We start from the raw sequence: 26,198 nt of genomic DNA, 5'->3' as shown, positions 1-26,198 counted from the left end.
GGTAAAAGCAACCTTTGGGCAATATTCAAGACTGTCAAGACACATAAAGCACCAGAAAAGTCACCCTCCAGCAACGAGTAATTACTATATACAGACACCAGTAAGCAGGCTGGCGGGCAAAGGCACTGCTACCCCTGACTACAGTGGGCTAGGAGAAGGCCTTTCCACTTTTAAGAAATGTCAGCACTCCAAGGGCTCTATTTACAACCAAAAAAATAACCAAAGTACAGTGGAGAGAAGTAAAGTAGGACATAAAATTTTATTCTGAAATGATCTCTGGCCACAACAGTAAAATGTAACAAATATTCACTAGAACAGTCTTAACTCCTGTCATCAGCTGTACAATACATACAGTATCATAAAACTGGCCACTAGGATTAAAACCCACTACAACATCTTTAATGTTAAGTGGCAACAGCAGCATCTCACAGAAAATTATACATAAATATATACACAGTCCACATTCAATCATTTTTCACATGTTTTCAGTACACACAGTTGCAGCATATTACAGTCACGTGTCTAAGTCGTTGCCCAATAAAAACCCAAGCTTAGACGTAGTTGTAGCAGTTGAACTGAGTAATTACAATTTGTAGCAGAGATGTACAAGCCCCTAGAAACAATAATTCACAAATGTTATTTTATTTAAATGCTACCATAGCATTATACTGGGCAATATTCTAATCTTTGCTGACTGAGAAAAGAGTTCTTTTTCTACTTATCCCAAATATTACTGATGGGAAAAAAATACTAACAAATGGAGAGCATTAAATAATGCACACCCTTTTCTAAAGATTCTAATATTGCCCGATGCTACTTATGTCTTAAGTGTTTTCAACATTCCCATGAAGTCCTTTATAACTCCAAACCACCCACCAAGTTAAAAGTGGCTTAAGTGCCTTGCACCCAAATTGTAAAAATCCCTGGCCACCTTTATAAGAGCCAGGCACATATAAAAGGAATGCACTTTGGTTCATACCAAATGCCCTGGGATTAAATCACACTATAAAACTAAAGAGTTTGAGGTAAATTTTTACAAATACAGTTGATTTCTGTCTAGTATCACTATAACAAAAACTTATTAAAAAAAAATTAATTTGATGTTAAAGTACAACCAAAGAGGAAGGACCATCTTTAACCCCTTAATGAGACATACTACAAGAACAGTTTCCTTTCCACCCAAGCAGTGTGATTGCCTTATTGTTTCTATTAAGGCCTGGATCATCTACAGGATGTTTTAAGACAGGTATAGCACTTAAAAATAGATTTCATCTCTACTAACCAGTATTTCAAGGGTTAAAGAGGCCAAGATGCATGCCCTACAACATGGCATTTGTAACAAAAGGCACATTGTTAACACCAAGGGCACAATCCATCCTCTATCCTTAATCTACATATCTTGCATCACTCTCTTGTTCCAACACACTTAAGCGGTAATGAACACACTAGTGGTGCAAGAAACTGAACCAAGTGAGACTGCAACCAAAGACAACACTGTGCTATTACTAAATCTGAAAATAGCTCAGACATCCCTAGACAATGGTAACATGTGAGACTAAGCACTGTTTCCAAGCCAACTTCTATCAGCCTAATTATCAGAGCCCTTAGAATAAAACCACATCAAAGAAGAGGCAATGTCCTCCCCCACTCCTTTTTTAGGGGTATAAATAAGCTACAATAAAAAGCAGCCGCATCACATAAAAACCATGATGTAGCTGCTCCTTTAGCATAGAGAAAGTTCCACTGTATTTGGGTTAAAAAAATAGCTCTGCATACTCTATTTTGGCCTTTAGGTTTCCGGTAGCATTTACGACCAAGGTGGATCATAAATGCATTATTGGCATTAAGAACAGGTTACATGAAAAAGAAAATTTAGTGGTTGTAGCGCATTAATGATCCATGAATATTATGAATATTTTCACCTTAAGTTGCCATGAAAGGCAGGAACATGTACCAATATCTCCTTTAAAATATATTAAGGGAGGTGATTCTTCTTTCACTCAACATCAGCATCCCTATTTCCTAACTTCTGCAGGAAGAGTTAAGGTAGAAAGGAGTGGTAAAGCCAAGTAGGTGGTGGAGAAAGTAAAAATTCCCTGTTACTGTAGAAAAATACACAGTCTTGTATTCCCACAGTCAAGAGAGTCAGTTAATTTTACATGAGAATTAATATATCTCTTTTCCAGACTTAGAATTTACTGACCATAATTTACTGGGTATTCATATTCTAAAATCCACTTCTCTTAGCTGTATTATTATATTTCCTTTTTAACATGATTTCATACATGTTTACATATTGCACTTACACACATTGTATAAAGTTGTGAACATTTAACACTAAATAATTTAATTTGACTAGAGGCAGGAAATTATCTATTTAAAAAAGTAACAAAAATGGTTGATTGACGGTCTAATTTTTACAGTTATCAATCAACAAATACCATCCTCTACTCAGAAATTATTTTTGGAGCTTCTTTAGGTGTTGACTTTTTGGCAAGAAGTTCAGCGATATGTTTCCTGAGAATTCTGTCATTCTGTCCTTATATCCCTCCCCCAGTCTTACATTAAATTACAAATAAAACAAATCAACAAACAAACAAAAATGAATCTGTAAGTGGTAAATTAACGAATATGAAGGAGAACTTAACCGGAAACTTTCTTGGCCTCTCAGGGGACCATGCTTTAAGTATATTTCATAATTTGTACAAGTAACTCAGTAAAATATGTGCATATAGATGTTGTTTATAAGCAAAGTTACTGACATTTAATGCAATCCATTCTAGTATGTCTTGTTTTAACATCCATAAACCCTTCTAGATTACGTTCTACTTCATTTAAAATTCCCTTTTCATATATTTTATACATCCAGTGTAGACCACAGCCATTGTACGTATTAAAATACTGATCTCAGATTTCGAACTGTTCCTGTTGAAAACATGCTACAACGTGTGAATACTTCTTTCATAGGTCTAGATACTATTCCCCAGTAAAGTTCATCTTTCTTCCATGAATGCAGTTAAAAGAAAGAAAAACCAAGCATTAGCACACACACACACAAACAAATCTACACATATCTCTAACTGTTCTTTCAAAGTTAATTTTCAGCTACAGATGCCAAAGATTAAATCAAATTCCAAGCATTCAACTTTCTTTTGATAATTCTCCCATATTAGAAAGTATCCAGGATGGTGTCTTTCAACTTAAAAGCTTTCCACTGAGGATCTTTCCCTCTACAGTTAAGCTGTCTAAGGTGAAGTACTCCCCTACAGGGAGCAATGTTGTAACATTGTGTTTGCCCCTACATGTAGATTTGATCTGAAGTGTAAATGTACCAGAGAATTCACAGTCACTCAAACACTGTCAGAAGAAGTAAAAGCAATCTTGAAATACATGTAGTATAACAGTCTGGAAGTTACAGTATAAAACTGACAGAATGAGTACTTCTGCCTATGTGATTCTGGGAGACCAAGCTGTACATCAGAAGAAAACAGAAGAGAAGAAAGAAAAAAAAAAAATGTGAACCTCAGTGAGAATGGAGAATGCTCAACGTTATAGACCTGAAATGAAGTCCAGAACATTTTGCTTTACCAACTCATCTGTCACTTTCAAATTCAGAGGAACAGACACACTGCCATCTTCATGCTTTCCAAGGCTGCCCATTCCTCTTACTGTACCACATGGCATGCAAGTTAAGACAGTCATCTTAGCCCTGGCATTCTTATTTTTTGCAATATATTTAAATGTTCATTTTAATCAAAGCTCATTACTTTTGAATAGAGAAAGCATTACACGGGAGGTGATGGTATCATTAGTGATACCACTACTTTCTCTGGGCTACCACACAGAAAATGACAATGTAACATGCTATGGCTCCACTTCAAATGACAAGTTTACAAGTGCTTAACTGTATTCTTGGAGTGTTCTCCCTGGAGTCCAGTCAGTCATAGGTGTAAGTGTTCACAGAATCAAGACCAAACCCATAAAATCCAAAAGGTAGTCTTCCAAATTTACCCCAGGTGAAAACTAATGAGTCATGGAAGAGAAAGGTTAATACCTTTGATATCACTCTGCAATGCATGACAGTCATGTTGTAACCAGTGGCCTGCCACTGATGTTTATTACTGTGTCACACTAGTTACAGTAAGGCTAATTGTACTGTAGAAGACAAACATTTTAAAAAATAAGTATAAAAACTTAAAGCATTGTCCCCGTGTTTTTATAAAAACAAATTAACATTTCTTACATTTAAAATGAGTGCTGAAAGATACAAATGAATAGATTTATTGAGCAAATAAAAATGTATATCTGAGCTAATTTTTCATACAAATAAGGCTCAGCCACATTGTATTTCTCATATTAACAGCATTGGGTTTTCAAACTCAGCTAACGAGTTTTGGCAACACTGTTCTTTGCTGAATATTCCCATTGGCATCTGTCATCTGTGCCAAATTAGTCCTCAGTTTTGAAGCTGAGCTTGATGTCGGAGGTAACTTGGAAATTGATGTTATAGCACCAGTGCTCTCTGTAATTCTCTTTGCTGAGGCCTTTTCCCCAGCTGGAGGTTTTGGCAACCGTCTCCTTAGCCAGGGATGCCGCAAAGCCTGGCTGGGTGTCATACGGATAGCAGGATCCCATTCTAAACACTGTTTTAAGAAGTCAAGGAAGAGGGGATCATCACATCCCTTTAATGCATTACTCCATTCTCTGCTCTCTGGTGGGCCACGCAGTTTTCCCCTCCGAGAGCGTCCACCGTTAAGTATTACAGAGCCATCAGACAAGGTTGTAATGCTGCAGTAGCGGGGATAACCCTTAGAGCTCACAAAGTTTTTGGCTCGCTTGGATGCATCTAAGAGTTTTGGAGAAGGCATGCCCAATAGTTCAATCATACAAGCCAGTTGGTCTCCTTCATCTTCTCCAGGTAAAAGTGGATAACCAGTCAGAAGCTCTGCTAGGATACAGCCCAAGCTCCACATATCTATGGGCATCCCATAACGAGCACCAAGGATGACTTCAGGTGCACGATAAAACCGTGACTGAATGTAAGTGTAGACACGCTGATGGTCGTAACAACTTGAGCCAAAATCAATCACTTTAATACCACTTCTACCTTGTTGCTTCAACAGAATGTTCTCAGGTTTAAGGTCACAGTGAATGATTCTGTTTTTGTGCAAAGCATCCAAGCACTGTAAAATTGAGTGGGCAAACTTGCGAACTAAAGGCAGGCTAAAGCCCTGAAACTTGTTTTTCTTTATTAATTCATAAAGGTTCATGCTCAGCAACTCAAATGTCATGCAGATATGGCTGCGGAATGTGAAGTTTTCCAACATATGAATAACATTCATGTTGTTATCCTTATCTTGTTTCCGGAGATGTTCCAGGATCTTAATTTCTTCCGCAGCTTGGCGGTGGAAACGTTTTTCATTTCTCACCATTTTTAGTGCCACATGCTGATGCATCTTGTGATCGTAGGCCTTCACCACCTGCCCAAAGCTTCCTTTCCCTATAACTTTCAGGACTTCATACCTGTATGCAATATGATCATGGGGTACTTGTATGTAAGACCCTTGGTCGTCATCATACCCACAATTGTTCGAACCACCAATCACGCCTTGCCGCTTCTTTGCATTTGGACCCAAGAAGTATATTTCAGGGTAGCTAAAAATCTCATGATGCTCAAAAGCTGTTAATTTTTGCATGTATTGCTTCATTGCCTGCTCTGGTGTGATAACAGAGGCTTTCACCTTGCCTGTTCCATCAGTAGATTTTAAAGAGCTGGAGCTTCCTTGTCGTCTGTGAGCACTCTCTGACTGTCTGTCCTGAACCACTGGCAATCCAGATTTGCCTAGCGTTGTAAGCCCATTTGGCTGTGTTGTCAGAACCGTCCTCTTGTTACTATTATCTTCAAAGAGCTGCTGAACCTGGATTTGTCCATGGCTACCAACATGGAGGTGCTCATTCATTGTGTGCTTACTGCCTCCAACCTAGAATCAAAAATAAATACATACCCAGTTAACAAGAAAGGCATGAGCTCTATGCTTCAACATTCATTCTGCAACTCACCATTCTGCCTAAATAATCTCAAAATGAAGTATTTTCTTAGAAGTCAGTTGTTTGCAGACAATCTAAGAAATATAGCACATATAGTGTGATAGTGCTGGATGCTATCAAAATTCACAATCCTTGTTTCTCAGATGCTATTTTCTTGACTCTCCAAAACGTTTTCAACAAGGCAATCACAAATGCGCTACCACGATAAGCTAACAATTTCTCCAAGGAATTTTCAAGGCAGCAGTCCTGTAACGTTAAGATGCACACTTGAGGGACATCAGACTTTGTAGAAAATAGTATCCATTTTACCCACTCTGGAGATCAAGATATAATGCCTGCTAGAACTTACATGGCTAAGGCTTTCCCAGCCACCTGTTCTCAGAAATCAGGATTTTAACTTGTCCCTAAATTTGCTGTATATCAAAAGTTCCAGATATATTTTTAAGCAATAAGGAATGTCCTGTGACATGGACAAAGAGAAAAAGATCATTTCTGAAGTTCAAGAGATGTCATTTACGGCTTGCAATTGAGACAGTCACGATTCAGCAAAACATTCCTATCAATGAAGAATAAGCATAGCGTTTAGCACTTTCCCAAAACAGTCTTACAATAACTTTTAACTGAGATTTGAGGTCTGATGCACACTTGAGTAGAAAGAAAATCTTTGCCTTGAGGAACATACAAGTAACTTGATTTTAAAGGAATGGGAAAAAACCATTAGTTGATTTTAGAAATTACATTCGTTCTTGACAGTGTTAACAAGAGAATAAATGGAAGTATTAAGCATTTTCAAGCAAACAAACAAATATTGAACTAAACCTGTTATTTTTAAGGAGAAACAAGAAATTTACAAGTATATAGGTGCTATTAAAATAGCTGTCCTTAGAATTCCTCATTTGCTCTAAAGTAGAGGATAATTAATTTGTCTTATGTCTGGTCTTATACAAATGTGGGAAGAATTCCCCTGCTGTCTCTCGAGCTGATTCACCGGTCTTAATATTTATGCCAAATTACTAACGAAAAGTTCACTGATATGTCAGACAGATATCAAGCCACGACTGTGAGCACTTTTCAACTGAACCTTATTTTTAGTAGACAGCTAAGGATAACACATTCCCCATTCACTTAAGGTTGCTGAAATGAATCAGAATATGACAGTTGTGTGCTGTAATATAAGGCAATGAAATCTGTGCTGCAACAGCAGAAGTGCTTTCTAATGAGAAAACAACCCGGCCATGCAACACAGACTCCAGCATACTTTGTGCTTCTGTTAAGGCATCAGTTTGATATGGCAAAAGTCTGGTTTTGCAAATTCAGTAACTTGTTCCCAAAGACTTGCCAGCTGGACACCGGCTTCACCTCTGGACAATATTTTGAAATCTGCAGCTCTGAAACACATAATATAAGAACATGTGTTCTCAGGGATTGCTGCTGTCACGTTCACTGCTCTTCTGATTCCATTTTGACTCATACTGAATAACTGGTTCATTTTAGTTCATCATTGAAATTTCACCGTGTATGTCTGTTTGCAGAGAAATTTAGGCTCACACTATAGAATTTGATCAACCTCACAGAAAAGCACTGCCACACAATCACACTTCAGAGCAAAGATGTTTGTAACATTTAAGCACAGTGAAGACGTATAGGAAATCAACAAGAATCCCCTTCCTAGTTTGATGTCTCAAAAGCACGAGAAATTAAATCATCAAGAGGACTTAATCAGCTTATCATGCCTACAGGCAATCCTTCAGGTCAAGTTTGAGGTGCACTGCAGTAGTAGTTTCCTGAAGGTTTCCCTGATCCTCTATATGAACAGCAGTTACTGCAAAGAAAAAAAATCGGCCCCAAGAGCTGCTAAATCACCCATCTCAGAACCAGATCTAGTTTACTAAGATGTCAGAAGTTTAGCATGTGCAGCATTGCAGAACTGTGTAAGAAAGGCATAATGAAGCAGCAGAGTAACCATATAATTGTACAAGGACTCAAGCTAGGAAATTCCAGGTACAAACATTTCTTCTGCAGCACCAGTTGAACAACAAAGCAGAACATATCTGCACAAACTGGGAGTAGACAACACTGATGAAGACAATGAGTAGAAAGAGTATACCAGAGAAAACCATCTTTAAGAATTTCTTAATCCAAGTACTCATTGCCACAGCTCACATCTTGAATTAATTTTTTTTCTCTCAAGTTACCTGTTCTCGGAGTTAACTATCTTCTACCCTTCCTAAGCACTGTTTATGTCAATATATGTACTGAGAAATTCTTCAAGGCTTGTGTGTTTGCAAACACATTCTAAAGCGTAAATCATGTAGCTCTGCTTCCTGCACCTTCAGGCAGTCTCATGGTTTCTTTTGCTGCTGACAGGTTGGCTCTTTTTCTTTAAGCAGCAGAATGAAATCACCAGCATTATCCCAACTTCAACCCAAAGTGACCAGTTTTGCCAGTTTCAGTCAGCTGCTGCTTGGGAATGCAAATGCAGACAGTAGCACTGTTTTTCTTCGTGGAATAAAAGACACCACACTAGCACAGACTCTATTCCAAAAGTTGTGGGGAAGAAGAGAGCTCACTCCTCTTTCAAAAAGTCTGAGAGGAGTTTCAGAGCTATTAGACAAATCACAACCACAAAGTCAGTACGAAAAATGGACGTTCCTCATCTCAGAGGAACTACCTGCACAAGAATCACCACATCTTCTATTTTCAAGCTGGATGACGGTTGGATTTGCACCACCCCTTGGCTCTGCCTATCTACTTCTGGCTACTGAGTGTCTGAGATTGCTGTCAAGTTCAGGCTTGCACTACTTACAAGCTCCATAGGCTTCACCAGTGATACTATAAGTTCCTGAACCACAACTAATGGGCTTGGGAAGCTACAAAGGACTAAAGTCTTCTTAGTCCAGTACCAAACTGTTCTCACTACACAGAAGCTTTTCAACCAAAACCATAAGGCTGAGAGGTCTACAACACGTTCCTATTTTGCTTCTGCAGAACCAACAACCTACACAGCTGACCACCTGGGAGCACTTATTATATACTGTACTGCCTGTGCTCAAACCCATCCACACCTTCTAAGATTTACATGTTTTTGTAGCACACATCTTCAAAAACTGATGGACACATCTGTCTATAAAACATACTGAAATAACAGGTAAGCTTTAACTCAAAGAACTCATCTTCCTGAATCTTCTGGCAACATCAATTACATAACAGCAAGTGTTACAATGGAAACTTTTTTTCCCTTCTCAATAGTTTTTCATAATTTCAACACTGATGTTACAATTTAACTTTGGTTTGTTCAGTTTATGGAAGCTGATGACTATGCTAAAAACATTCACCTAATCTTTGAAATAGATACACCAAGGAAAACAAAACTATATCTTAAACTATAATCAATAAATAAACAAACCCCCAAATTTTTATTTGAGGGGTGGGAGTACTTGGGGTTTGGTTTTTTTGCTTTGTCTTCGCAAAGGGGTTTAGAGACAGAACAGTAACTTACTATACTTAGACTACAAACCTGTAACAACACAGAAGTAGCATAAAGATGAGTCCACCTTGCTAATAAGAAGGCAAACCCATCGACAATTCCTTTGCAGTAACACTCAGCCAATGCACTGGTCTGTTTCAAGACCTTCTAAAGACTATAAGACTGAACACTACTGGAGCATATACCTCTTATCAACTTTAAAAGGATTAAAATATTATGTAATTGTATCACATTCCATCTTCGTAACAGTCTCTTGCTGTGATTATTAGCACCCTATAAAACTATCCAAGGTAGAACCATGATTCAGCTATATATTATCATTTTATTTTGAGCAAAACCAGAGGAAAAAAAGATTTTGCTGTCAATCAGAATCTAAAATAAAATAAATCTTAATAATAAAGCCATCACGATGGCCTGTTGAAACACTGCACAGGAATAATCTGCTACTATTTTGCATAGATGAGAAAAAGGGAGAAAGAGTGTTCTAAAGCAGTAACTTAATTAAAGAATAATTGTTACACTCTATACCCCTCTCTTTACAGCATTTCTGGGCGTGCCAGTTTCAGCCCTACTATGTCTCACACACTAGAGGCATATGGTATCAGTTGTAGCGTGCTTCACTGCCTATTTTGCTGATTATAGCCTGAAATTTACAAAAGGCCTTCTTTTTCCTTGATAAACTAATTCAACAGCATTCCTCTGTTCAGAACTAAAAATACTTGCTAATTAGTACCATAATAATGCTGGATTATCATAATGGTTTTATTATGAGTATGAGTTGTATACACCAAAAAAGATTAAGCCCGTGTTGAGTTTGTGGCTCAGCAAGAGCTGTAGAAAAAACTGCAACATTTGGATTTTTTGCTGTTGTTCTATCTGGTCCATATAAGCTCATTTTTTTGAAAAGTAAACTTTATATAGCAAATATGTTCACAGACAGAACTATGGTTCAAGAGTGATACCAATTCTTAATTTTTTTTTTCATCCTGTTAGGACTCCAAGGGTGCAGTTGAGTTTGAATACTTTTGGGACACCCTGCACTTATTACACATGATGAAACCCCAAAGGACAGACAATGCAAGTAAGCTGAAATACACAAATATGAGAGATGTGCCCAGATGTACTGCAGTCCCCAGAAGCACAGTCACCAATCGTTTGAGCATAAATTTCAGAGACTCCCTGCCCACCCCCCTCATCCTTAAAAGGTAAGATAGCTTCGTATTCCCCCTAGATACAAGCTTTACATAGAAGGAGAAATACCCAAAGGAAACTAGACAGAGTGAAATCCAGGTTGTGACTGCATAGTTATTTCACCTAATGTGACAGCATTTCTGTTGCAATTTAATACATGAAAATACCACAACAGGAAGGTATTTGCTTTGGTTTTACCTCCTTTAAAGCAGATGCCCACAATAAAGATGTGCAGCATGTGACCTACCAGATCCTCATGTTAACAGAGTTCAGGAATCTGTTCCATTATAACAAAAATTAATTTTTAAAAATTAAATTTTAAAAAATTAAGATTAATACTGAATGACTGATGCAAAAGTATATGAAAGAGCAAAAGAAAATAGGCTTGCTGTACAGAAATCTTAGAAAAGGCTTGAAGAGGGAGGGAACTGAATCATGCACTGTAAATGGGCTGTTGTTACAGTACTAGAGTGGAGGATAAAATCATTAATACTGCTTTACTGCAAGAGAAACAGCAAGAGTGCAGAATGCAGGGATACATGCCAAGTGAGAAAGAACAGAGATGGAGGTAGGCAGAAGACAGAGACAAGTTTGGGAGAGGGACTCACAGACGGGTGGGGATTTACACAAGCAGAGCAGCAGGCAAGCAAGATAATCTCTACTGCAGCATGTCAAATGGATGTAAGAACACCACAGTGAAACAGGAGAGAATGAATGGGAAAAGGTTCCAGTCATCAAGGCAGGAACTTAAGCCCTCAACAGAGAAAGCCCTCAACAGAGAAAGCAATGACTTTGGAGAAGAAAATGAAGAGGATGACGTGTTGGAAATAAGTTCATGTTTTCAACCATAAGGTAAAAAAGATAGTCAAGGATGGAAGCAGACATAAATAAGCCTAGGATGAAGCTAGATTTAAAAAAAAAATAAACAAAACCTTTCCTTGGTACAGCACACAACCTCCTGCTTAGCAACAAAGGGTGCTGGGTTTGCAGAGATTGCAGCCAAAACCTCTGTCCTATTTTATGAAGCCTGTGTAAAACAGCATATTCCCCCCCTTCCACTTATGCTACTATAATCTACCAAACAATGAAATTTCACTTTAAACTAGAATACCATGGTATCACTAGAGGCTAGATGACACAACTCTCTACTGCAAAGAATATGGATTTCTTCTCTGTATGAATTAAAAGAAAAACTCTTCAGCTTAAACAAAACATACTCTCAATCTCAGTTCCTCTTCACAACTAGTACACACACAATGCACAATGCACATGCTTATACCCAAATACCAACAACTTCACCCATTTAAGCACACTGTACCTTCTGGAAGTTTGAAACACAAATACTCAATTTTTAGCTATTAGAGAAGTCACATAGATACAACAGAGATGAAAAGAGAATAAGCAAGTGCACATAAAGAAGGAAAATCATTTAAGAAACCTGAAATGTTTCATTTCAAATAGGTCTGAATGGAGGAAGTGGTGGGATGTAAAACCAATGGTTTCAATCTGTCAGTGCCAGATGAGGTCAGTAGGACAAAGTTTACAGTAAGATCACATAACAGATACTGCCCAGTTTTTTTTAGGGTAAAATCCAGCATTCTGATGTCATATCTGATCCTTACCACAAAAAGTTATGTTAGCCAACCACAAAATAACCACCTATGAAATTCAGAAAGCCAGTCTGAGGTACTTCCGAATAGCACCCAAGGCTAAATAAATACTGAAGAGTAGGCCCTGTAATCACAAAGGCAAGGCAGAGTTTGGAACAGTCAGAGTCTAGAGGGATATGAAGCACAGTCATACAATGCTTGAGCATCCCATGTGCTTCCATAATTATTTCATCTCTATGTATATACATACACATAAATGCTATATATAAACATATCCATCCATACAAAATAATGTACTTATAAAAATACTTGAGAGACAGAAATATAACACTTGAACACCCCTTGAATGCTTTCATATGGACTTTATCATTACATATGTATCTATTTATGCACAGACACTATATAATACACATACACAAAAATCTATGTATAAAAATATCAAAATTCTGTACTTCCAAAATTAGAAAGTAGTCACAGATAAATAGCTAGACCATGACACTTTCACAAATCCTAAATTACATCTGGGCTCTGTTCCATGTGAGCCCCTGATATTTGTGGGCCCTACTGTAAATGCACTTCCATGACTGGGGTCCAGGCTGTTTATACTACATTCCCTCTTTTAGAATTTTATTAAAAAAAACCCTAAGCTGTTGTCCCAACTCTAAAATCAAGCAGCACTTAACTGGTATACAAATATGAAAAAATTGGCCTTTCATAGTAATGAACAATTCAGACATACACCCTATCTACATAAATATACAATGATGTCGATTTCAAGCATGCAGCTCCACCCTGAATTTGCAGACCACTCATCATTCCTTTTGAGAATATCAAACATATACTGAATTTTTTTTAATTTAAGCCAATTCTTTTTATAAACAGACTTGAATAAGATCCTTTTACCCCAGAAGCTATATGGAAAGTCACTGGAACACTAATATCTAAATGCATAGTTTTACCTTTCACGAGCCCATAGTCACATTACCATTTAAAGCTCTGCCATATGTTTGCAAAGATAGTATGTGAGCTTCCACGAACAACTCATTAATTCTATGAAAAGTATGCCATCAATGCCTTTCAGGGTCAGTATGAAATGTTTCATAATTTAAAAGGAAATGTATGCAAGAAAAATTTCAGATATTTAGTGTTAACATGACAGCATAGAGACCCCTCTCTCTCTACTCTGTCATGCCTTCAGGACAGAGATATCTTCTCTTATCCATATATAGTGGCATACTTGGGAAGTTTCATTCCTAGTAGATTAACTAGGAGTGGGAGACAATATGAGGTACCACAGAACCAGAAAACAACATCCTTTTCATGTCATCAGTGGTTATTTCTTTATAGGTAAACCATTGCAGCAATAAAAGTAGATTCATCCAATCATTGTCCCTGAGCACAGCGATAGCTATTTCTAGGGAAGAGACTGTGATCGGCCCGAGCTAATCAGACATATAAAGAAGAAAGCAATCTTCATTTTTCACCACAGTTCATGCAACCCTTAAATCACAGAGACTAACCTCATTGCCAAAACAATGTCATCTCAAAAAATGCATCTACCAGAACAGCTCCTCTATGAGAGTGTGAAAGATCGAATTTATCATTGAAAATGAGACACAAAACCAGACTGAAAGGGGGCTGGGGCGGGAGAAAGCAGTGTGTGCCGTGACAGGGTCCCAGCCTCGCAGCACACACACGCACATTTCATCCGAGCCTGCAGAAATGAGACGCGAGCACCATGAGCCTCTTGGGTGCCCGTGAGCGCTCGGTCCTTCCACGGGGCACACCCGGCGAGCAACGACGGCGCGGCGAAACCCCGGGGCCAGACGCCCGCTCCCCGCACCCCGTCCACCCCCCGCCCCGTGCCCGGGCTCACCGTGTGGGAGGCGTTGCTGGCCCTGAGCGGCGGCAATGCGAGGGGCGATGGAGGGCCGGTCCCAGCTCCTGCCCGGGAGACCCCGGCTCCGGTGCCTGGGGAAGACTGCAGCGGGCGGCCGCTGTCCCCTGCCCTGCCTGCGGAGAGCAGAGGGGTGAGCGCGGAGGGCAGCGGCGACCCCTTGGGCCTCGTCGAGGCGGCGGCGGCCCCGGCGCTCGGCCGGCACCGCCGCCTGTCTTGCTTCGGGCAGAAGCCATTAAAAGCTAATCACCGCCGCGGCGCACACACGCACCGATCCGGCTAATAGCGCGGGCGGGCTATGCTCGCCCGGCTAAACCCTTCATCCGAGATTAACCCGCCACCGGCAGGCGCCTAACCGGGAGAACGAGCCGGCTCTGCTCCGAGCACGCCTCGAGGCTGGACGGCTGCCCGCCCCGCCCCCCCCCGAGCCGTCTGGCCCGGCGAAATCCCGGCGCCGCCGGGGACCCGCCGGGAGTTCACAAGTCTGCAGCGGGAAGCAGAGGCGAGCACCGTTGCCCCTTGTCAAACGCGGCCGCTCTGGCACTCGCGGCGACCCCCAGTTCTCCCCGGGTTGTTTCCCCAAGTGTTTCCTCTCGGCCTCCCACCACTTGCTCCCCCGAGACGAACTCGCCACCCCGCACGACAGCAGCTCGCCGGAGCCCAGCGCGCAGCCCCCGATGGCCCCCCCGGGCTCGGCTGCCGAGAGGGGGGGGTGGATCATTGTTCGGCACACACGGCACAGCTACGGCGGCAGCCGCAGGGCGCCCGAGCCCCCCCCGTCCTCCGTCCCCCCTCCGCCGGGCCTCCGCAGCCCGGCCCAGCGGTGGCGATCGCGGCGGCCCAGTCGCTCCTTACCGGCTGGGTAGGCAGCACCAGCGGCGGCGCTAGCTGAGGGTTTTCTGGTTAACATGGCCGCTGGAGAGGAGGGAGAGGAAAAGGCATGTCAGGGTGGCTCTCCTCCGCTGCTTCTCGGCCTCTCCGGGCGGTGTCTGCTTCTCTTCTCCGATCAGCTACACCCAGACCCAGACACGTCCTGCGCTGCATCCCCCTGGCCGCGGGCCGGCCGGACAGACCCTCCAACGGCCCGCCGTCGCCTCCCGCCGCAGCCGCAGCAGCAGCAGCCGGGCCGCCGCCGTAGCCCCCGGCCCAAGCTCATCACCTCCCCCACCCCCGCCCCGGTCGCCCCGGTCCCCTCGCACGGAGAAGGGAGCAGCAGCAGCCGGCCGGCCGGAACCCGCCTCCTCGCGCGGCGCAGCGGGGACAAACAGCGCACGGGAGCGGCAGTCCCCGCCCCGCCGGCCGCGTCCCCTCCCTCCGTCCCTCCCTGCCGCTCCCTCCCGCTTCCTACCGCTCCGCCGCCGCGCAGGCGGCGCGGCCCGCGGCTCCCCTCGGGCCCCGCACGTGCCCCCGCCCGCACAACGGCCGCGCCGGCCGCGCGTCCCCGAGCCCGCACAACGGCCGCGCCGGGCCCGGGAGCGCGCCTGGCCGTTGGTCACTCCCGTGGCACAGCCATGTCTGTGCCGGGCAGGGACGGGCACAGGGACAGGGACAGGCACAGGGACAGGGACAGGCACGGGCACAGGGACAGGGACAGGCACGGGCACAGGGACAGGGACGGGCACAGGCCGCCTGGCCAGCCCCCGCCCCGACAGCGCCCGTGGGTGCCACGGGCAGGGGGGAGATGCCGGCGGGGAAGTCGGCGTGTGTGAGAATCGTGGGGAAGGAGAAGAGCCGGGGGATCGCCGGCTCCTCAGGCAGCGGGGGTCGCTCTGTCAGAGAGCAAGGACAAAGGTGGCCTCGTAGGAAGAAGGATGAATAACTTAAAATGTGTAGAGGGATGAAAACTTTAAAAAATGGTATTGGGGTAAAAAAAGGTTTTGGGATTGCCCTGGAGGCGTAAGTGCCTCAGCCTAGAACGAGAGAAAGGAGAGTGCGAGGGGCGGTACTGGCCTTGTTTTCCAAACTGCACGACGTGCTTAGTGGAGTACAATGCTTTGAATTCCTGGTTTGTCAGTTTGAACGTCACTGCAGCCAAAAATAGATGACTAAACATTTGCTCTGCTTGGGACAGCATTGAAATGAATTGTCCTACCTATGCTCAACCCCTTTGAAGTCCATACAGACCTCACAGATTTTCCTTTTTGAAACAGCTGGTAGATGTGTATGTAGACAGACCTCCTTTCATCCCCTTCCATAGAAAAGACAGAAAAGTGAATCTTCCCTTTTCCTCTAGATAAGAAAAAAAAAAATCCATTCCTTTGCCTCTTCTCATGCCACAGATACATGCATAAGCAAAGAAATTTCCTGTACTGGTACGAAGAAATAAACAATTTCCCTAACCCCTCTTGTCATGCAGAGAAACAATCATACTTTCTTCCATCCACACTCACCTTTTTCTTCACTGTAGCTGAAAGAAAGCTTTGTCTTCTTCAATATCCCCATAGATGTCCACAGACCCTCCCAATGTCCCTTCCCATTGCCTGCCAGGTGTATAACGGTGTTTTCTGATTACTTTCTGTATTTTCTCATCATTTTCAGAAGCTGTGCGTGCACATCAAAGAAATCTGAATATCAAACACTGCAATAACATTAGTGTTCACAGATATCTTAAATGTTTCAGGAATGGAAAAAAAAGATACTTTTCATTTAGTCTGAAGAGGGGAGAGGCTTGTTCACCTTCAAGCTGGATAAAAAAAAAACTGTAATTGATACCAATTATCTTTTCATAGGGCTTGCAGAATTTCTTCATCTTAAATGATGTGCCTTTTCTGAGTGTCAGTGTCACAGATGGTTTCATGCACGTCCTGGAGTTAGTTACACCTTAACAATGAGATCAGACAAAGCCCACTAAGTGTCCTATTTCAACTCCTTTCCAGTCAGGTACATCATCCACACTATGCCTTCCACAGTTTACTCAACACTCTTGGACTGCTGTGAATACTATGTAAGAAGTGGAGCTAGTCTATCACATAGTAAACTATTTCAACTCAGCGGGAACACATTACATGCTACCTGTCCTCTTTCTAAATCTGTGTGCTCTGTAAGCATTCATCTTGAAGCCTGAGAGTGTCCTTGGGCCTGTTTGGATGCCTTTCTCTCTCTCTGTCTTTTTCTCCATCTGCAACCCATCCTGGCATCCGCTGTCAAAGATAGTACCTGATGGAGTCTGAAGTGGAACTCAAGATAAGGGCAAGCCCATCTTGATTCCTTCTGAATATAACGCAAGCAACTTCAGTTTAAAAGCCACCTTCATGCAGGATTTAGGTTGATAAAGAGGAGGAACATGCTAATATAATTGTAAAATACATTGGCTGTAAATAGCAATGCCTTTAACAGCCTCTTCAAAATCATAGAGGCAGATATACAAGAAAAGAAGAAAGCAAAACCTAAATACTCAAAGACAAAGCAAAGGTTAATTCTTTCACGCCAAGTCTAACCCTCTGGAATCTGAAATATGTCCTGTTGAGTGGCCACAAAACTTTTTTCTTTCTAATACTGGCCATACTGAACATATCAGCACTTTCCAGACCAGTGCTACACAGGATGAGATCAACAGACTTCAGTTCCCAGGACAGAAATAAGTATTAAGCATCTGACAGGAGAAAGTGTATGGTTCTCAGAAATTATAGAGCAAAATGAATTAGGGGTTTATTGATCCTTTTTCCTGCTCACTCAGCTTTTATTACCCAAAGGTGTGAACTAACCTGTAATGATAGAAGATTAGTCTTCCCTCTCTTGCAAACAAATCCACTGAGTGTTCATGAGTGACAGACTACTTAGAACTATAGAATAGTTTAGGTTGGAAGGGACTTTTAAAGGCCATCTGATCCGACGCAGGGACAGTTTCAAAAAGATCAGGTTGCTCAGAGCCCTGTCCAGCCTGATCTTGAATATTTCCAGGGAAGAGGCATCTACCACCACTCTGATGGCACCACCTATGCTGAAGATCTCTTACTCATATCTAGTCTAAATCTACCCCCTTTTAGTTGAAAAACAGTACCTCTTGTCTTATCGCAACAGGTCCTACCAAAAAGTTTGTCCCCATCTTTCTTATAAGCCCCCTTTAAGTATCAAAAGGCCACAATAAAGTTTCCCTGGAGCCTTTTCTTCTCCAGGCTGAACACCACCAGTTCTCTCAGCCTGTCTTCACAGAGCAGGTACTCCATTCCTCTCATCATTTTTGTGGCCTTCCTCTGGACCCAATCCAACAGGTCCAGCAGGTACTTGCAAGGGGCTTGTAAGATAATGTCATCAAAGCACTTGTTTTTAAGAGAAATACCTGAAAACTTGCTTTCCATATGGGTACCCAAAAAGGCCTGCAGTCTGGAAAGTGCCAGCTCAGTGGGGCACAGGCAGTACTGGTTCTGTACCATAGAGAGCATCTGAGGAAGAAGGTGAAGAGGCAGCAGTTGGAAGTGCTGATGGAATCAGAAGGCTACTTGCCACAGCTGTCTGGAAGAGGCTTAGGTTGTTCTGTTACAGATATCATCCTCCCATGATAAACTGTACCAAGTGTTCTAGAATAAAAATTAACAACTATCTGGTAAAAATGAAGTGGTGAAATCGCAACCATTAAATGAGAAAAAATACATTAAAAAAACCCAACAGAACCAGAACAGTCTAGAATAAAGCATGTTATCTGTGAAACTTTGTCTAAAAGTATTCCTGCCCACATAGTACATTAAAATGCATTATTGAAGATAATATGCTAATACAAAGTGATACAGAGCATGCTGTGTTTCTTGAGCCATTCAGTCAGGGCCCTTGTGACCAAGACAGATTCTAAGCAGACTGTGAGGGGCTGCTGAGGTCTGTTTTGTCAGGCTGCCTTGGGGCCCAGTTCATATCTAGTTGCCCTGTTAGAACACTGTACCTCCTTAGCATCACTGTGAGATCTCCTATGCCTGTCCATTTACCTCTCTAAAGTGGGTGCTGGTTGGGGTTTAATTATATGGGTCTTTGGTATGTAGTTGTAGGGCAAGCGAGACTGGCTGGTCAGTCACACAGCATATCTGCCATTGTGGTATTAGCATATGCTTGTGTGGTCAGACACCAGGGAATTCCTGAGAAGCCATGCATGTCCACAACTGCAGTGATGACACTGTGGAGCTCCCACAGTGACGGCTGCAGCAGTTGCTCAGCACCTTGTTATGCTCTGACTATTCTCAACAGACACAGCAAACTATTTTGGCTTTACATAAATGACCTCTAGATAAAGCAAATACAAGGCTCCTCAAACATCATGAGCTTGGAGTGCATGGCACTTAGGGACATGGTATAGTGGTGGACTTGGTAATGTTAGGTTAATTTTTAGATTTGATGAACTTAAGGGTCCTTCCCAAGCTAAAAATTATTCTATGATTCTATGAAAAGTAGAGGTAAGACAAGTCTAGAACAAAGAAAGTAAAAATCTGGTTTTCTGCTATCTTTTAAACATCCCCTCATACTAAACAGAATCTTTACTCGTTCTCAACATCTAGGACCTAAGCTATTTAAAAATACATTGTTTTTTCCCCATTGTTTTTGAGTAGCAGACCTTAGATGCTGAGGTAGAGACATTAAACCACTTAGAATATGTCTCACCATCAAATAAACATGGGTCCAAGTCTGTTGTCTCAGCTAGCAATACGTATTTTAAAAGTAAACCCTTAAGCCCACTAAGTGGTTGCCTCAGAATGGCCTGAACATAATCAGCACCAGGTCTTATTAATTTGTTGTGGATAATTTAGGCATGAGCAGGGCTGTGTACACTACAGTGTTGTCTTTCAGCAATTTATGCTGAGAACAGTGTAGGCGGTTCAAAATACAGCAGCCTACAAATACTAGCACTGCAGATAGAAAGCACACCAGTCAGGCCTCGATTAGCTCTCAAACATGCACTTCACTGTATGGCACACTTGTAAGGTTTGTGACTCCACCCTCTCTCTACCACTCCCAGAAACAAAAAAATCCCAGCAGTCCCACCTGCAACTTAGAATAAAATTGTTTTTCAATGCAATTATAAAAAATGAGGTTACATATTCAGAGCAAGAGTGTAGAGAGTTACTGGCACAAGTCAGCTTGCTAGTACATATTCATACTGACATGAGGGTATATGAAGCTAAACTGGCTTGCCAGGTTCAGGTGTTTGTTGGCCTTCATTTCAGTGTGTGTTCTGTTGAGGTTAAACTTTATTCTGTGTTCAAGGGTTTAAGAACTGCTATTTAAGAACACATAATTCACAATTTCTCTTACCATATTAAGACAAACAAAGGATGTTTCAGTGGTTACCCTGAAGAGAATCTCTGAGATCCTGTAAGTCTGCAAGCACACAAGTAATTTTTTATTCTTCTGCTATTATAGCTATATTATGGGAGATTATCTCACAACATGTTTGTATTTTAATGCTTTCCTCTTTCACCAGACTATGCCAATGTTTCTAAATTTCTGTATTATATATTTCCTATCTAATTTCTGGATTCCTATAGAATTAGTATTCATTAGGACATTGGACTTATTCCTTTATGTATACTCTCAGCATGTGTAATGGGAGGAGAAATATTCCTGTTTTCCTGTCTCATACAGCAGAAGCAATCCTGATGGAATCCATGGAGTAGCATTAATATAAAACTAATCTCAGGGAAAAAGCCTAATACTGGCTGATTTCTTTTTTAGCTGATGGCACACCCCCCTTTATGTACTCAGGAAAAAAGTGAACCTTTTGAACAAGAAAAGCAGGAAATGACTTATGTGTCCTTAGCCCTTCTTCTTCTGTGGACACTTCCCAACATGTTGTGAAGCTCCTCTGTTTCCCCAGCTACACAAACAAAGGAAGATGTGGTAATTGCAGAGACATGAATTAAAACTACTGTCTCTCATGTCACTTGAATATTAATCTTTCCTAAAAAGGTCTTATAAAACAACTATTACCGCAAGTTTAATATGCAAATGATAGTCAGGATTTCTACCAAACTCTTTCAGAGAGCTTGTTAAACCTTCTGTCATTTCTGAATTCAGTGTCCTGTTGTAATCACCTTGAAAATCAATATGTAGAAGCTTAGGGTAATCTTTCTTGCACTCATTGTGTGGGCTACTCAGTTTCAAAACCAGCTGTTCATACATGGTGTTAGTTGCAGCTGTTGAAACCCTGGTAACATTTGCTCATCCAATTCCACATGTGAAAAAAAAAGAGACTTTAAAGGTTTTATCGGAGTCAGCTACACTTCATAGCAGTGTTTCATGGAAGCTGGGATTTCATTCTATCAGGTGCTGAGAGGTTTCAGCTCCCCTGAGTCAGTGGGCCCAGTATCTCACAGGGTGCTCTGAAACTGAGAAATGACATATCTCACTCAATTGTGATAAAGCTCATTAAAATCACTGCTCTACGAAAGCACAAAACTGAGACATAATTAAAAGATAATGGGTCAGAGGAACGCAGAAACTGGAAAGAACTCTGACCAAGTTCTTTTCCTCACCCAGGAATTCACTGTGCAGAATTTATTGATAATAAAAGGAAAATGAATCATTAAGTCCCACAGCCTGAGTGTTATACTGTTACCTAGTAGAATCTACTGTCAGTATTTACATGGTGACTTTTGAGTTAAACCATGAGCCACCTGCTGAAAAACAAATTTAAGGCTACATGCTGGGAAAGAACTTTGTCATTAAAATATAATCAAGGTTTGTTAGGCAACAAGAAAAGAACCAACCTGATGTGCTGCATTAAACTGAGTGGGAACTGAAGATATCAGATAGCTGTAAAGAGTTCTTCAGCTCTCCATTTTGTGGGATGCAAGCCTTACATGGGCTTACCACGGGAAAAAGAGACTACATCTATTGAGTGCACAGAATAAGAGCCCCTGACCGTGTTTTCTAGGGATAGTAGGTGCAACATACACAGTACTTTTTCTTCCGTAATGACCCTCCTTACTCTTCTCTGTTTATCTCCATGAAAAGGATTTTAAATGAGCATGGTCAGACTGCTACTTGAGTAACAAGAAGGGAATGTGCTGGCATGTGTTTATAGTGGGGAGGGAAAGTTAAGAGTGATCTTCTTGATGCCCCATTCAATAACTAACTTACTACTGGTCCTTTGGTGCGGAAGTACCTTAAGCTACCCAGCCTCTCATTTACACTGCTGTGTGAATGCTTGGCAGATGTGTCTATTCAGGTGTGAAGAGCGGGAGAAGAAAAATAGAAAATACATGATGTGAAAATGAAAAAGAGGCTTTCATTTACTATCATCATTTGTAATCTCCTTCCAAAGGAATAAATGTGCACATTAACACACAAACAGTTCACAATAAGTTCAGAAAATTGAACCTTAAAATCACTGTATAATTTGGAAAATTAAATAAATGAAGGAAAATTCCTGCAGATGTTGTACAGATAGAGAAAAAGAGAAGGTAGGCCCAAGGGGATGCTTCAGTATGTTTGCTAGTTTATTAGCAAAATTAATCCCAGTGGTTTCAAAAAGACCACTCACACACAGTTCCTCTTTTGATTAGGATCCAGGCTTTAAATTCTACAACAAATCTTTTGCTTAGCTGAGATTTTAATTTTAATTTTAATTTGCAGAAGGGCAGAGGTTGCTACCTACAAGCAACTCCCTATAAACAGATTTAGTTGTGTGTAAAATGGGTGACATTAAACATGTGGGGCTAGGCTTAATAAGTGCCTAGCCCATAAAAGGAAATCACATGTGGCAGAAAAGATAGGTGCCAGCGCCCATTCCAGTGCCTGGAAAAGTGTGCTGTGAAGTGGTGTCAAAGCAGATAGACAGAAACCACAGGTGACACAGTACTCCGGATATTTCCCCTTGCATGAGCTGGCCAGTTCAAGAACATCTTGTGAAGATGCCATCTGCATATTCTTTAGAGAAAAAGAGTCACTTCATCACAAAGTCCCCTTCTGTACAATAAACTAATGGCAAAAGCACTCATTTGGCAAAGTTCACTACATTGGACCTTAAGTCTCTGAAGGTGTGTAACAAACTACAAGCTGCTGGATCTGGAAACAGGAGTTCTTGATTCACTGGATCAAAGAGATGAAGTGTTACAGAAGAGAAGCATTAAAGAAGATGAAGGTTATTGCTGTGATAAAAAGTGGTTTTTTAAATGTTACATAAAGCATAGTAATATTCCATCTCCCTAGTCATGCAATATGCAAAGTTTTTGTTTGCATTTTGAGTTCAGGTGAGCATTTTCAAATAGAGTTCAACTTCGGTTTATAAAGGCTAATGATCTATTTCTGTAAACAGAAAACACACTGAAAAATGGGCAGTAAAATCCCAAGAGAAAAGAAAGAATGAAAGTACAGGGTAGGAAAGATAACATGAAAAAGATTAAGGAAAGCCATGTAGAAACAGAAGAGAGGATGAGGAAAGATGCAAAATACAATCATCTTTTATTTTCTGACATGAACTTCCTGGTAGAGTGACCTTTGCCTTTTTCCGTCTCTCCGTTCAGTGCTGCTTTCACTTTTACTCTTATGTTTTAAGTCAACTTTTTATCTCCTACTTCTTCTGGTCTTTGCTCTCCTAATGTTGTCCTTCAGTCAGTGGGGAGGCTGCAGATGGACCACAGCTGACTGTCTCCCAATATGTTATGCCGTTACAGGACTGTTCCCTTCCAGCAATCAGAGTGGGTGATGATTGGAATCCTGCTGTCTGCAGGGCATCAGTTAGGGAAAAGGAGAGCTGGAAGTATGAGAGAATAACTGGACAGGATCAGTGGGCTTGAGAGTGCTGAGCAAAGTGTAAGGGGATTTTCCCTGAATGCAAATAACTCACTGCTTGATCAGTTTATTTCCTGAGGGCTCTGTGCTAGTCCTACCCCTTCAGCTGAAGAATTCATGTCTGTGCCACTATCCCATGAGTGTTACTGCAGTGCAAGTAGGCACAGGTGAGTGGGAACCCAGCTGGTGACAGCCTCTTGGGGAATGAATTTGGGCCCTGATAGGTAAGCTTAAAAAATTTAAATTTTCTAAGGAAGTGACTTTCTAAAAGCTCATTAGTTTCAGTTCAATCGTTTTTTCCTAAATCCATGTTTTATTTTATTCTATTGTACATTTATTTCTAGGTCCTTCCTTCCCTCACACCCAACTTGATAGATTTATCCAGTCTGCAATTGCAGGTGTAAGTTCTTGCCATATGCTGAAGTCCTCTACTTCCATTGCTGTGCTTTTGGTTGGCATGAAGGACTACAAAATGAATGTTACCCTGACAGCCAGGTGTTCATGGTGGCAATGACATCTTCCCAGTTAGCTTTCTGGATAAGATTTTCACCTTGCACTTCAGTTGCTCAGTAAAGCACGCCAAGCTTCTTGTCACTGTGAGATAACCTGGATACCATGAAGGACTCCACATTTCCGAGAGACACTTACTGCAAGTTGACAACACTTCGGGTTTTCTGACCCTAAAGGCACCTCAAAATGGCATGGTCAAAGGGATGAATTCCTTAATCACTGGGTGGATAAAGATTCATTCAGACAGCAAAAAGATGTCTTCTCTTAGAAATTGTAATGGGTTGCCAGACTGGCAACTGTACATAAATTACAGTTTCAAGAATATGTACTAAGTTGTCTATTTCTGAGAGGCAACACAGGCCATGTGTGATGTGAGGTTACAGCATAAGTCTAAGATATTTTCAGTGCCTGGAGAGTGCCACTGAACAGAGAGGTGATATTACATACTGGTAAAATGAAAGTGAAAACATTCTTTTCATAGCAAGTACTTCTCTCTGGCTTTTAATGAAGTAATTCAGTATAAATATGTGCCACTAACTTTTGGGGGGGTTGTTTTTTGTTTTGTTTGGTTGGTTTGTTTGTTTTAGATAATTAAGTCTTCCTTGGCAAAGTGCCAGAACCACAGGAAACAAACCAGAGGACCAGAGGCGCAGGAGCTGATAAGAATGGAGCACACTTTTCACAAGGATAGCTGATTATTTTATAATGTATTTCTTAAAATAATTTTCCTGTTTTGGCTTTTAGCCAAAGTTGTAGTTGCTGCCTCCAAGACTTAAAGTAGAAATTCCACACTGCTCCACAACTTTTTCCAAATCCTGTAAAAATGCAAAATTGGTGCATTTCCTAGAATTTACCCATGGTATTCATTTCAGAAGATGAATACCCATGGTATTCATTTCATTCTCTTTTCAGGCTGAAAGCTGGACTGCAATGAAGTATGCACATTGTTTCATATATATATATATATATATATATATATACACACATTTATTTTTTTATATGGAAATGTAAATAATCAGAACATGTTGATCCCTTGAGAAGATAAGGGTTTTGAGTAAATATTCAACTGTCATAGCATTAGATGAGCTGAAATAACATCAGTTAATATAGCAGACCACCCATGCTCACTTCTAGGAAGTTAATAGCAGTGAACCTGTTTGACAAAAAGGCTATTCATAGAGGCCATCAACATCAGGTAGGACATCTGACTGCTTCATGATGTCTACAGAGAAAGCCATAAATGTTTAGAAGATTTTCTATGCAAATTGTTACAGAGAGAAGAAACTTCCTCAATTTATTTTCACCTATCCTGAGAATTTAAGCCCTTTCTTACCACTGTGGAGCAAAATCCTCAATGATCTACATGAGAGGATAACCAAGGATCAACAGAATATCTCAGTCATGAAACATGACATTCTTTGAATGCATCCCCAGGAAACAGTTGCTTAGGGAAAAAAACAACAGTTAACCTCAAACAAGCAAATCTCTCACAAGGAGGCATTTTCATTTCCCATGTTCCCCAAGCACTGTGATGTGAAGTCTTTGAAATGACAGTAGCTGCAGAAGACAGAGGCTCAGGAAGAGAACATGTTCCAGGGATATGATGTGGCTTCCACAGCTGTGAGGGAAGCATCAGCTTAGAAAACAGCACCCAATACAGCACCTCTGCCGCAAGCATCAAATTAGGCAAAGCTAATTCCCAAAAAGCCAGCCATCTACAATCAGTGCTTACCAGCAACTT

General features: G+C 41.3%; 1 protein-coding gene across 4 annotated transcripts; it reads right to left on the bottom strand.

The window, feature by feature from the left end:
* Nucleotides 1–240: 240 nt before the first annotated feature.
* On the bottom strand, nucleotides 241–15,621 carry DYRK2 (dual specificity tyrosine phosphorylation regulated kinase 2). 4 transcript variants are annotated; one of them, XM_027905620.1, is made up of 4 exons: nucleotides 15,582–15,621; nucleotides 15,089–15,148; nucleotides 14,213–14,349; nucleotides 241–5,981 (listed from the first exon to the last, which is right to left on the bottom strand). In XM_027905620.1, exons 2-4 carry the CDS (start codon nucleotides 15,141–15,143, stop codon nucleotides 4,380–4,382), a joined length of 1,794 nt encoding a protein of 597 aa, XP_027761421.1. In that variant the 5' UTR covers nucleotides 15,144–15,148; nucleotides 15,582–15,621; the 3' UTR covers nucleotides 241–4,379. The 4 variants fall into 4 exon arrangements, with proteins under 4 accessions (XP_027761421.1, XP_027761424.1, XP_027761423.1 ...); XM_027905623.1 differs by lacking the exons at nucleotides 14,213–14,349; nucleotides 15,089–15,148 and having other exon boundaries at nucleotides 15,582–15,620; XM_027905622.1 differs by lacking the exons at nucleotides 14,213–14,349; nucleotides 15,582–15,621 and having other exon boundaries at nucleotides 15,089–15,374.
* Between the last annotated feature and the right edge of the window lie 10,577 nt (nucleotides 15,622–26,198).

The sequence above is a fragment of the Empidonax traillii genome, unplaced genomic scaffold (genome assembly GCF_003031625.1).
Source record: "Empidonax traillii isolate 1590-97213 ecotype Southwest subspecies unplaced genomic scaffold, ASM303162v1 scaffold1181:size245440, whole genome shotgun sequence".
Classification (NCBI taxonomy): Eukaryota; Metazoa; Chordata; class Aves; order Passeriformes; family Tyrannidae; genus Empidonax; species Empidonax traillii.
Note: the sequence above shows the minus strand (reverse complement) of the source record. Positions and strands in the feature narration are given on the sequence as shown.